Consider the following 14,138-nt stretch of genomic DNA (forward strand, 5'->3'; position numbering starts at 1 on the left):
GGTTAAGTGATTTAAATATGATTAGTAACATTATTAGGTACTCATAATAATAATACCCTAAAAAAACATTATACATTTGAAACACCGATCCATTCATAGCTCTATTTGGTTTACTCTTGTTTGTTTCCACCTGTGAAGTTCTGAGCCCGGAATTTGTTCTGTTCAGTATTCAAGGAAGTAAGTTTCTTTGTTTTGAACCGGCTTTCGCATTCACCAATTTTTTGTTGCGCCATTGGAAGCGTTTAATTATCTACACCCTACGATGAGGTCATCAGAGTTCCTTACAATTTTCCAGTTCTCGCCTGGAACCAATGTTTCACGTTCTGGACCAATTTATTTGTTGTGTCAATGTCAAGGCATACTTTCATGAGCAAGGCAACTTCTCCTTTCATTTATGTTTGCCATTTGGAGGTGATGTTGTTTTGCAAATGTGCTGATTACTTTTGGTTTTTGTCCAATAGTTTTCTACTAAGGTACAGGGGAAATGTTTTTTATATGACGGGTGGAGAGTTTATGATCAGATTTATAAACAGAAACAGAGCTATAGATTCACATAGATCTCTGCTGATCATGTCCTAAACTCAGATCTTTTTCGTAATGCAATGCTTGTAATATTATTTCACATGAAGTCAGTAATGTATTTTTAACTAGCCCTAACACTAGTGTAGTGTATGTGAGAGATATCAAAATTTGAAAAGCAGATTCCAGATTTTGTTACCACACTCATGCTACTATAGATCCGTAATTAATCTTTTTCACTTTGACACTACACAAGCTTTCATCTATGTCAGTTATATCTTTTTTCACCCACGAGTGGTTTATAAGCTCCACAAGAGGCCGATGCCGCTACATTACATTACAGGCATTAATGATCGATTGCACTTTTCTTAGGTCAGATTTGATCTTCACACAACATAAGCTCCATGTCAACATGCATTCGTGACCTCTTTGTCTGTGCTAGAGTCTCCATCAGATGTCCCATCAGTTTGCAGTTGCAGTTGCAATCAAGTATGATTGCCGTACATGGGACTCGTAAAAGGGAAACTGTAAAATCAGATGTCCTCGTGATTTAGTGAGGCAGCCATGAAGAATTCACAAATGATCTAGGATGTGAGTGTGTGTATTAATTCATCCTTCAACATGCTAAATGCCGCCTCTAGTCATCATTTTCTATTTTCTTCATTTATTTTCCCTCTCTGTCTCTCTGCTATCCAGCTGCTGCAGGGTTGTTTATAGCTGATGCAAATTAAAACTGATGTAAATGCACCTTTTAAATAAATAACTATGTAGGCTTTGGATAATTGGCTCCATCAATCTCTTGTGAAACAATTGAAAAATGTTTCCTGTTGTGCACCTGCCATCGGCAGCACCAAAAACGCCTCAACAGAATCTATCTACAGCTCCCCAAAACTGTGGCATAGCTGCAGAGTGAATCATCAAATCCATTACAGGATTTTACAGTAAATTAAGTTAATCTTACATCCCCAATAGACTTAAACACTGCATGGCTCAAAATTGTTAAGAGACAATACTGCAGGTTTTGAAAACAGGTGACAGCAGAAATGTTTCTGTTTGGAGATCAGCTAATGAATGTTGAAACTTTGTTTTATCTTTATTCTATCTTTAACAACTACTTTATAAATCCTGAATAGAGCTTCCATAAAACAAACCTCTTATAGCTAACCTCAAACTTGCATATAAATCCATTAGTTTTCTCCCTTAAGCATGTATTTATGACACAAAAATCACTCTAAAATATGAGTTGCTAACAAAACATTTAAGCATGTCTCTGCAGTAATCACATCCAAAGGCTCAATGAAATGTGATCTAAACATTCTATCCCCAGGCCTGGATATGTTTTGGAAGTTCTGTGACATCCCAAAACTTTGTAATGGAAACTGTGAACTGTAATGATTTGAGAAATTGAGAAATCTAGCTAGTAATGGCATTAAAAGGCAAATCAAAGACACATTTTTGGAAAGTTTGGAAATCTGACTCTAATCATCAGTGGATCCCTGATCTGTTCCTATGCTTCCTCAGGTGTTCTATCCCCGGGAAAGAACCAACAGTAGCCCTTTAACCAAAAGGAAGCACAAATTCGACGTTCGTTCGAACCCAAGTCAGGCTAGCATCCTCTGTCACCAAGGACATATGTAATACGGCCCCTACACAATACGATGAAGTAAACTGTTTAAAACCTTATCTGTAAATCTTTAAATGAGCTAGATGACTCACAAAATATAAAACTTCTCACCACACCTTCTCACCACTGCTTTGGCTCCCACACGCACAAGGAGAAAACCATCAACTTCAACTTTCACCAACACTCTGTCAGCAAATCGTATGACTCTGCATGGTCTCTATTCTGCAATTTCTGTTCCTCCCACAACATCAGATTTTCCCTGTTCATGTCTCAACCATTTGCGCTTTCATGGTGTTTTCCATGGATGCTCAGCCTCGACCATATCAATATCCAAGGTTAGGGGTCCTTTCTGCCCGTTCAATTCGATGGTGGCATACCTCAAACTCTGTTTCAAAATCCACGCCAGTGTGCCCCTGTTTATTACCCTTGAAGGCTGCATCATGTCCAGCCAGTGCACCCAGCTCTTAGATGTACTGAGGCAGTGCAGTTTACAACCCAAGCCATATTCATGTCATTTTTTCAGGATCGGTGGAGCCACAACAGCTGCTAACCGGGGCCTGCCCGCTTCCACCATCAAACTGCTGGGCAGATGGTCTTCTGCAGCACTTGCTTCCTATATTCGCCCGGATCCCCAGCTCATCAATCAAGCCCAGATGGCTCTCTCTGAACTATCACCTTAAAGGTAAACAACTCACTTAACACAGCAAATACTGGAGGCAGTCCCACTTTTTGGGGGGAATCATCTTCTATTGAAGATCTGCCTGAACAATATCTAGCATCCGCATGCTATTGTCACCATTATTTGATATCATCACTATCTTTCTTTTCCAGTTCTGTTGAAAATCTTTATTGAAGACAGCATTTGACATGACAATGAGCAAGAGCAAGATTTTTGATACACAGAGAGGGGGAGAAGAGGAAAAGGGAAGAAATTTTTATGGGTGCAGTTTCAGGCGCCAGGCACAACTCAGACTCAGTTAGCCAGATCTTGTCAAATGACTAATCAGATCTAACCCCACTAGCACCCATCCATCTGCATATACTATGCCTGGTCACCTGGGTCATCCCTGTCTTCTTCAAGAACTTATTATATCACCAAAGGTCCTAACTCTGTTCTATATTAACAGGTCCCTGCACAAAGGCCAGCTGATTTGTGAGTTTTTAGCTGCTTAGTATCTCTCTCTTTGGGCTAGGCTCCTCAATGCAGCTGCCTTCCGCAGTGGACTGCAGAGGTAATAATGATCCAAGAGCACCATGCACCGAATGGGGCCTATGCCAAAGAGCATCTTCATGTACATCTGTTCAAATAAATAAATTCAAGCTCATCCGTTGCCCTCATTTCTTATTCTATCTTGGTTAGATACTTTATTAACTTGCTTGACGAGTGCTAGCTGACAGTGACTTGATTTAACATTACAATATAGCAGAATAACAGTGTGTGTGTTGTGGGATGAACTGAAGAGCTTTAAAGCTGTGTCACTGGAAATTGAAAACGTGTAGTCATGACTTTTTAGGAAACCAAGGGAATATGCTCTAGAGATTGACAAGATCATAGAGTACTAAATGCACCTTTAAAAACTCAACTCAGCGATAGAATGGTGACCTTCTGTGAAGTTTCCGGTTGGTAGACTTTGCAGCTGTTCCTGGTCACCAGCATCATGCTGTCCCGCCAACACACACACACACACACACACACACACACACACACACACACACACACACACACACACACACACACACACACACACACACACACACACACACACAATGACCTCAGTGACAAGGTGACTAGCCAAGGAGATCAGTGATAAGTGTCAAACGGTGTCATTAGTGGACCATTAATGGCCATTGTCAGGCCTTTGTACAGACTGTCGTAATTGGAGTCTAATGCTTGTTGATGCTCTAATAAACAACTTGAGGTTAATGTCTATGGATGGATACAAATGATGTTACAGGTCAATGTAACACTCGACCAATGTGTGCCTTCTGGTTGGAAACAAGGCTCTCAAGAGAAGGGAATCAAGTTAAGTTATTGCACTGGGATAATAAGTGGTAAGAGAAGTAATGTGTTTTTGTCCTAGACAAAGTGTTGAGAAATATAAAATGGTCAAACTGCTGTAATTTCCCTGCAAAAGGAAGAGATGGCGATGCAAGGTTAAAAAAAGCTGTACTTGAAAATCATGCCCCAATGTAGACTATGTTATATTAAAACTCAGTATATAAACTCCAGATATGTTATTTCATTTAAAATTGTTTAAGAATTTTCTTGCATGGACTGTCAGTGTCCGTGTCCCTACATCCCATATTCCACCAAAAAACTGACTAGTTTAATCTGAGTAATATGTATTATATTTTCTTAAAATAGTAGCATTTTAACTGACAGTAAGATGAGGCTTTGTTGGTGGCAGGCAGATTGTATACCATGAATTGTCCCAGCAGTATACATTGCATTTAAAACTGGTTTGAAGTGACTCTAACAATGCAATCTGCATACATTTAGATCTGGATAATGTATGTTGATACAGGTTACATACAAGTTATTAATTCGGTTGTCACACCTAATGCATTTGAATATTTCTCATTCAAAACAGTGTCTAAACAAAGTCTTGTTTAGTGATAACAGAGTTGCCACATTATTGTTGAAGAGTCATCCTTTTTTACCAGTGAAATAAAGTAATTTAACAAAGTAAAGATATATTTAGACCTTTAAAATAAAACCTTTAATTATACAAACAAAATGATTTTTACCATAAAAATCCCCACATAGTGTTGTGATTTAATTGAAATGGTCATAACTATAACAAACTTTATTTCTACCAACAATGAAGAGGTAGCATTATTCAGTATTTTATGTATTTTGGAATGGCTCAGTGATTATGGAAATCATGATTCTGTTGAAAGGACCACATAATGTCACAGTCCAAATGATGGTTAACCGCATGTGATTCACTCTCCATTCCATTATGAAGATATTAATAACTAAATCTAATCAATCTCACTAAACTGTATCAAATTAATATTGGTGAATCCATGTAGACAATTTACCCGCGTATGAGTTTATTTGCTTAATTTATGCTTATAGTGATGTCTGCATGCTCTTTGTCAGTGCTACTGATTTATTCTTCTAAATCTAAATCTGATAATAACAGCCTTGCCATTTATTTGCCTGACAATTTATAGCTACTTAAATCTCTATTAACGGACGCCCACCGTCTTCCTGTCGAGATTAATTTTCATGGTAAAGACATAAATAATCCTCTCGTATTTAGAGACACAATTCCTCCCTATTTCTAACCAGACACGTAATATACAGCTTAAACCACACACACACACACACACACACACACACACACACACACACACACACACACGCACACACACACACACACACACACACACAATGCATCCTTGTATTGAGGCAGACACATATGGAAAGCAGGACTCATAAGTGCTCATAATTAGCAGTTAAAACGATGAATGAAACTTTGGAAATAAAATATTTTTACATAGCAACAGCCACATTTATCTAATGCTGCAAAGTAACAACTGTCAGATCTGAGGAGATTAGAGTAGTATGACACGACAATAAGTAATGTGTTGCACACACATATCTCGCAGGCACACCTTCTCATTAGGGTGGAAAAGTCTTTGAAATAGCATTATAACATTTTATCCAGAATTACAAATGTTGCTTTTCTATTTGTGTAGTATTGCAGGCCATTTTACACGTTACCCATGTTGCTCTTTACACAAAAGGGAATATTATACAGGGAGAACCTGAATGAACAGAGAATGCAATTCTTACATTATAATTTCTTGATTTGAGGAAAAAAGTTGTCCCACTCTGATTCCTCTGTTTGAATAACCTAATTACGCTCCACTTTCAGATCATTGACATACTCCATAACTGGATTCGATTATTTGTGGTCAAATGCAGAATTCATGATACCTTCAATAATGGCAAGTCTTCCAGGTCCTGATCACTGAACACATCAGATCTTCATCAAATCAGGGGTAGATGCAATACGTGCAGCTTGGACATATTCATAACATACAGTTCACCCGCAAGTTAAAAACATCACATTGCCTTTTTATTGAATATATCTGGTTGTGAGTGATTGACAATGTTATTAGGAAAATGGATGAAGTCTACAGATAAACGACTTACCTACTGAGATCACGGTACAGCATCCACTTAAAAAGGATGCTGATGCAAGGTTTAAATTTAAGTCCTGTCACCAGATATTATTGTCCAGATAATGTGTCCAGATACTAAGACCATATTTTGATTCAAGGAAGCAAGGTATAACAGGGCCTTAAACTGTCTGGAATGAACTTGAACAGACTTTTTACTGCTGCTTTCATCATGCAGATTTCTATCTCAACTGTCTCACTATTTTCTGATGCACTTTCTTTTGTTATTCTGTCTGGAAGCAGTGATGGACCTTTATTGTGAAGCAGCTACAGGAAATTTCAAGTAACGGTCTGATACTTCCATCTTTGATAAACAGGTGCGTTTAGATCCCCCCTGATGCGTCTGTCACCCAGTCCTTTTATCTCCCCCTCTCCTCTGTAATGTGTGTGCACGTGTGTGTGCACTGATTGGAATATGTGAGTGGGTGTGTCCCTCCCTAGATAGTGTGTACGTGCTACATCTGGAGTTTGAACAGCCAATCAAATCCTTTGTTTCATTCTGATCCTGTAATAATGGAAACACAAACCCCTTCGGAACCGTAAACATATACTAAACGAAGTGAAGTCGAGGTCTCCTCTTTAATATTGTTCAGTTCTAATAATGATGCCTACCCGCATAATACTATCGCCAGGGTTTTATTCAACCAAACCAAAACAGGGCTAATGTGAAAGCACCTGGTGAGCTGTGTTAGTTCAGTTCAGGTGGTAACTGAGCGGCATGTGCGGTATGGAAGGGGTTCATGTGTAACGTTCTGTTCAAACAGTGGGGCTAGTCTTTGACAACAGAAACACAGGTATAGTGTTTGCAGTTCTGAAAAGGACGTGTCCTTCTTTTAAAAACAAAATTATACTTCATGAATATACTGCTGATTGTTCCACTTTTGGTGTGTATGCAGTTGTGAAAACTGAGATTCTAGCCCACTGATCAGTTTTACAGTATGTGCATAATACAGCTCAATATAAGGCTGATATGATGAGAAAGCCACTTCTGTTATTTGTAATTTAAAAAAAAACAATAAATAAAACATGTTTTACGGAAGCACATCGGGACTAGTGTTCGTTTATTACATAGATATGATTTTATTAGAAATATGACACATTCATTTTGTGCTCTGAAAACTGTACATTAACAAAGAGGTGACCCCAGTAAAATAAAAAGGGGAGTGTGGGGACATGGGAAGATTATATGTAGGTGGGTGGGGCAAAGACCCAGGGTCAGCATTCAGATATGAGGGGTTGGTGTTTGGGCTTATGACAAGATCTGAGAGAGTGGCTGGTGGTAATAATAAAACACACACTGTTACATTGCGATACAGAACACCCATATAGTCCAGTACCCTGAAGAGGACAAGGAAAGGAAAGAGGTGGGGTGGCATGGGATTGGGGGCTCTGAATAATCATGTTCATATTTATAATAATGATAATAACTATCCCCAAGCACAGTAAGAAAGATATTTATAGGCTAAAACCCATTCTGTAGAACTCTGTTGAAATAATTACAATGATGTACATCAGGACTCCAAATGAGCCTTGTGCTTTCTCTGTGTGCAACCGCGACCCCGACTCTTCTTTATACATATCAGTGATTAATAATCGTATCATATATGTTTATAGATCTAGTCATTTGCTCATCTTCCTTTACCCAACATAATTTGTTATTTACACACATGAGCTTACACACACTCACACACACAGAGTACCCTTTCCCTTAAAACAAAACATTGTCATGTTTTGCTGTTACTGTACCAAGCTTGCCTGTACATCAAGAAACTGATCCAAACAGTGTGTAGGCGTTGATTGTAGCTCCCACAGGATGCACCATGGATGGTGTCCAGGTTATCTCTGCTGAAGATTGAGGTTGAGAACATTTGTGAGTTAGAATGAAAAGCTGCTGGCCTCCTCTTGTGTCTGTGTCGTTGATGAGAAGGCATCCTGTCATTCAGGGATATTTTTTCGTCTTTATCTCTCACTTGATGCTGCGGGGGTCGGAAAACACAGGCTGAGGTGGAGCCAATTGGAAGGGAGGAGGAATGGGCGGGAAATGGTGTCCAATGGAATGGAGGGGAAAATTTATACACACTGGCAGTTGCCATCTCTGTTGTCCTGCTCAAACGTTTGTTCATATCCAGAATGACATTTTGAAAAAGTAAGAAATAAATGCAGAGGCATCGATCGTACACACACCAGCGCTGATTAGGAGGAGAGAGAGCAACCAAATTTTCAGAAGTGAAAAAAATAATCAGGATTATTACATAGTAACCATTTAATACATGGAGAAAACTGAATGGTTACCCTTCCAATACTGCTTCTAACATGACTGCATGATGCACACACAGTAGGTGACAATCTGCTGCAACAGCAAGCTGTCTCAGCTAGAATTATCACCGAGAAAACATGACCAGTGTTCAGTCTTTTGGAAAGAAATCTGTCCACACATCAGATGAAAAAAATGTAAAACTGGGCCTATTTTCTCTTTAAAGGACTGCTTTTGATCTGATATGATACTGATACTGATGCTGATGATGTTTATTACTCTCTCTCCTCCTCCTCCGGTGTTTTGCCAGTCGGCTTCATCCAGCCTCATGTAGAAATACAAAGCAGGGCAGTGTATGTGTTGTGTCGGCATGTTGCACTGGATAAAAGTGTTGAGTGTGAGGCCGTCATCTCATTACACTTCCGTTTGCAGGTCCATGATTTCCTGGCCCACCAGAGGAATAGTTGCACTGGTCTTCTCCCACTCCACTGTTTGCATCTCCAGGGGTGAAGCGGCCACTGTTTCCAGATCCTTCCTCACCCAGGATGGGGGGGATTGAGTCTTCCTGATGCCTTCCCACGCTCGCTTACTGGGGGTCGGCTGCTTGTCCTGGAAGAGGGATGAGAGGAGCTATGATTTGTATTTCAGGAATTATTTCGTGAGTTATCTGCAATACCTTTTTGGTGAATCTACTACCCTTTAACCTCCAATGTCTATTTCTACTTCAAATAGCAGTTTCTGACATTTAAAATATGTGGGAACATGATGATTCATTCACTCATTTGTTAGTGTATGAACATAACTATAAAGTTATTTTGAAGATGTGGATACCTCTTTAGGTGGTCGTTTCATTTCATTTCAAATGTGTGCTAATGCTTTCCAGGGTATCCAAACTTATGTGCCAGTTAAATTCCAAAATGTTTCCACATTGCAACAAGCGTGACTATGGCATGCAAAAAAACAAAAAATGTATGTGCTAAATACATAATCATAATAAATACATTAAATAAAACAAGAAAGTACTGTAGTGTTAGTGTTTGCTGGCAGCCTCATGCTGTTCAATCCAATTCAGCTTGCATTTTAGGCAAAATTTTGAAAAGAAACATTTCACTAACATTCAAATTTTTGACCAAAATGTGCATTTCTTTGTCAGAAAAACAAGTCTTGATGGCGACAACAGCCTGTGACTGTGCCTTTATTGAGTGTCTGCCAGCAAGCTCAGGCAAAGCAAATGGTAGCAAAACCAGTTATAGTGTGAGAATAGTGAATGAAAAGACAATGTCTCAGCAACCACCACCAGCTGCTTTCTTAAGATCATTGTTGTTCCTTCTCAGGTTTCAGCGTTTCTTGACCAGATTATATTTCAAGGATTTATCAAAAGCTTTCAGGATGTTCCATCTTTTGCCTGAATATTTCCTGGATCATCACTGTGATCCATCACTGTACAAACCCTGTTTTCCTCTGTGATTGTGAGAAATGGTAAAGGCCAACTGTGCTTTCTTGCCATTGTGTTGTGACAGAATGTCATTGTCTTGTAACAATACTTGACCTTGAACTGAAAGTCAAGCCCAGCAAAGCAGCGCCAGACCATGATGCTCCCTCCACCATGCTTTATAACCGGGATGTGGCTTTGCTGTTGATGTGCAGTCCTTTTTTTTATAAAACTCTAAACATAGTGTTGTGCATTTCTGCCCAAAGGTCATCTCAGAGAGATCATAGCATAGTTTCCTAGACGTATTATGTCATGTTCAGGTAGGATGTGTGTTTTTGTTGGAGAGCACTGGTTTCCTCCATCAAGAACACAACTATGACCCTTGGGTGACCTTTCACTTCCCTCAGCACTGTGTGTTTTTGCTCTTGGTATGATCTTTGCAGGATTCCCACTCATTTGGAGACAGTGTGCCTTACTGTAGACGTATGAACACCCAGGTTGTAGGAAATGTTTCTCAGCTTTCTACAATGACCTTCTGAAGTTTACTTTGATCAAACCATGTTTTACATGAACAGATGCTTCTTGATAAAAGTCAATTTGTGGCACTTCTGAAACCCAGAATCTCAATCTTATCTTACTTCAAATAGCTTCTGAGGAGGTCCACATACTTACACTGTGAATCACTATTCTTAGACTTAGACTGTTCTTATCTATAATTTGTGCTACTGTTATATGCAAGTGTTTTTTGAAGATGCAAGGAAGGGTTTGACATCAAAATGAAAACTTTTCGTTTTCTAGTTTTCTATTATGTCCCTTCACATTTTCTCTTTATTCATGCACAATGGGAAACATATATTTAGAGTGTCAATGCAACTAAATAATATGTATTTAAACAGTCTTATTTAAGAATTTAATACAAGATGCCCACCTACAACTGTGGCCCTCAGTGCACCTACAGTGAATTCGTCCTGGCAGTGACACTGTAAGTAGACACATTTCCATCTTGGAAACGGCTGCATGTGACAACAGGCAACTTTACTGATGTGTGGGGATTTTTTTATAATAATAGGAGGAAAGACTGAAAGAATAGGAACAACAGAGGTGGGGGAGGGGCATCAGAATAGAATAAAGTTAAACTCTTTACACTCATGCTGGTCTTGTCGCTGCTGGCAGAGGACACACTCCATCTTTTGGCAGCTTTGGCATCAATGGGTGGAGATTCTCTATCCTTGTCTGCACTGTGAATCTTCCTGTTCAGGTCCTGAAACATGTCCTGGTGTCGTTTCCGGGTGTGCATTATCTTCTACACAGGAACATTGCACATTACGTACAAGGTAAACATTTGGCTACAATTTTGTTTGTTTAATGCTCTAAGCCACTAAGAGACATATCAAGTTTTTGGTCTATTGAAAAAAGCTGTGTAGGAATCAAAGAGACTAAAATTACCTCAAAGTCAAGCTCTGCATAGCGTGATTTTCGTCTCTGGAGGAAGATGAGACAGAGAGATTAAAGATGTGTTTCTAAGATATTAGAGGCACTGTATGCCCTGTGAGCAGACAAATGCTGAAATAATTCCTTTTTCATTCACTGTACTTTTTTAAATCAGCCCAACAAGAAAGAGTGTTAGCGGCTCAAAGGAGAGCAGTGAGTCATGAGGAAGGAAAACAAGGTTTGCTGCTGGTCATTTTGACCCTGTTGGCAAGTGTTTGCAGTTAACAGCTTGTGACCAAATGACCTTTCAGTCCTCCATCACGGAGTGGTGAAAGAAAAGCTAACCTTCCGGCTACTTGGTTGCTGTGGCAGCTGCTGCCTTGCACGGCATTACGGAAGCGTGTTTTGCCCCAGAGAGAAGAGACACCAGCTGACAGATGTCCAGGCTGCTGGGTGCTGATCAATGTGTTGTCTGATCCCACCACTGTTGTCTCCACTGAGCTAATTGAAAACTTTTCAAAGGTGTCTTCTTGACATTGGGTTGCTATCTAGAAATGTTTGGTTGATTGGTTGAATTTGTATGGATTTGCTTTCCTAGCGAAGTTGAATGAAAATGGTCTGTGAAAACTTGTTTGTTGGCTTCTTTTGAACACACCCCATTCATTTAATAATCTATGTAAGTCTGAATTAGTTTAGACTTTTATTAGCAATTGTGTTGCCATTTGATCATAGCTTCAGCTGGCATGATATGTTGCTCAAACCTGCCTTATCACAAATGACGTTATGATGTTGATTATGAAATATCACCACATGACTTTTTGGAGTTATGAAATGTCTTTGTCATTACTAGTGTATAACTGTAGTCAATGCAAAATAACAGTCAATGAACCCAGAGGCAAACTTTCTTGCTATATGACATTGACCACAATATCAAATGAATTTCTAATAACAAATATGTCAGGTGCATTTGGGGATAATTCATTAAACACAGCACCAGGCTTAATTTGCAGTGACCACGGTGTTGACTCGATCGAACCTGTTTCAGTCTGAATTTCAGCTATGAAATTCGGTTGTGTACACTGTATACTGTACCTGATGTGTTTGTGATGAATATCACTGATAGGTAATACTTGGCTAATATATTTAGATAGAAAATGTTGATCCAATTTTGAACATGTTCTCCTTCTCTCTGTCACACACACACACACACACACACACACACACACACACACACACACATACACACACACACACACACACACACACACACACACACATACATACAGACTCACTGGCTTTAACTTGAGAGGGAAGCTTTATGATAAGCTCCAGTTAGCGCTGTGCTGATTTAGCTTGACACTGTGTAGTAAACATGGTCTCTTTTATGAATTAACCCCTAATGTCTTTTCTTGATTCACTCTTGGGATAAAATCATTGACATGTTTCTGTCCATCTCACTTAACTATCATGTAACAGCAACAAAAATGGAAGATCAGAAGTAATTGAAGTGACTAAAGAAACAGCTTAAGTTAGCTAACAATGGCTAGCATTAGCAGTGAGTGTCAATGGATGGCTGTGGCTACAAATAAGTTAGATTTTCATGGTTAGATTATATATTGTTATATATATTGTTATTATATATAACAGTCATGTCGTTTTAGTTTCGTATTACTGATAAAGTTTTGAGTTTATTGGCGGAAATTGATTTATTCAGTGATTTACATTAGTTTGTGAATACTGACGAGGATGTGATATGCTTCAATTCCTAACCTAATGACTTCAATTACAACTTATACATCTCCTATCTATATGTTTATGTATGTATACTGTCAATGAACTGAAGTTTGTCCACAAAGTAGTTTACTGATCTTACCTCCAGGGAACTCATGGATAGCGTGGAGATGGTCTCACTCTTCGGCATCACACCAGAATTCCCAGGTTCTCCTCTTTCACAAATGTTTCCAGCCACCTGGGAGTCTCTGGACAGGTCGTGCAGGTTGTGTATGGGTGAGTCTCTCTCAGAACAGGACACGCTGACCTGGTCGGCAGGCAGGCTCTTCAGCCCAAAGCCAGGCACGGGCTCGCCATTGGGAGGGTTAGTCAGGTGGATGAGTCTGGTCTGGGGAAGTTGCTCAATGCTAATGTTATACTTGGCTGTGGGCTCCTCTTTCCCTTTGGCTGGCTTCAGGGTGCCTGTGTTGTTGGTGGGTAGAATGACATATCCTGGGCCTTTGCCGCCACCCTCAGTGCTGCTGCCTTCCCCATTCCCTCGAGACGGCTCTCCATCCAGCTGCTTGAAAAGCTCACCATCACAGATGTAAATGGACTTGGCTCCTGGCAGCTCAGTGCTGATGCCCTTGGTGGCACCCTTCTCCCTTCGCAAAGTCAGTGTGTGACTTGTGTAGTCAGCTACGTTCTGCAGGTGGACTTTGGCCATGCTGGCTGGCATGGTGTTGAAGTTGGAGCTCTTCTGAAGTGTGAGTGTGCCGGAGGAAGCTTTCTCCTCCCCCTGGAGAGAGGCCCGTTTCATAGTGCCTGTAGGAAACAGACAGACACTTAACCAGTCACAAAGGTTGGGGATATAAAACAATGAAATCTTTATCTGCCTTTTCCCAAAAAGGTCCAATCACTGTTACCAAGCTCTGAAAAAATGTGTATGATAGATGAGTTAACAGTTGTTTGAC

At 39.8% G+C, this 14,138-nt stretch overlaps 1 protein-coding gene across 1 annotated transcript in view; it reads right to left on the reverse strand.

Moving 5' to 3' along the window:
* Positions 1–9,005: 9,005 nt before the first annotated feature.
* Positions 9,006–14,138, reverse strand: part of adgrb1a (adhesion G protein-coupled receptor B1a) — a 97,963-nt gene continuing 92,830 nt past the window's right edge. The window contains exons 28-31 of the mRNA XM_076148513.1: positions 13,328–13,989; positions 11,470–11,505; positions 11,168–11,326; positions 9,006–9,200 (exon numbers count right to left, since the gene is read on the reverse strand). Coding sequence (XP_076004628.1) covers positions 9,006–9,200; positions 11,168–11,326; positions 11,470–11,505; positions 13,328–13,989 — 1,052 coding nt within the window. The remainder of the gene's footprint in view (positions 9,201–11,167; positions 11,327–11,469; positions 11,506–13,327; positions 13,990–14,138) is intronic.

This window comes from Genypterus blacodes, unplaced genomic scaffold (genome assembly GCF_046128005.1).
Source record: "Genypterus blacodes isolate CSIRO-AG114 ecotype Tasmania unplaced genomic scaffold, CSIRO-AGI_Gbla_v1 ptg000040l_1, whole genome shotgun sequence".
Classification (NCBI taxonomy): Eukaryota; Metazoa; Chordata; class Actinopteri; order Ophidiiformes; family Ophidiidae; genus Genypterus; species Genypterus blacodes.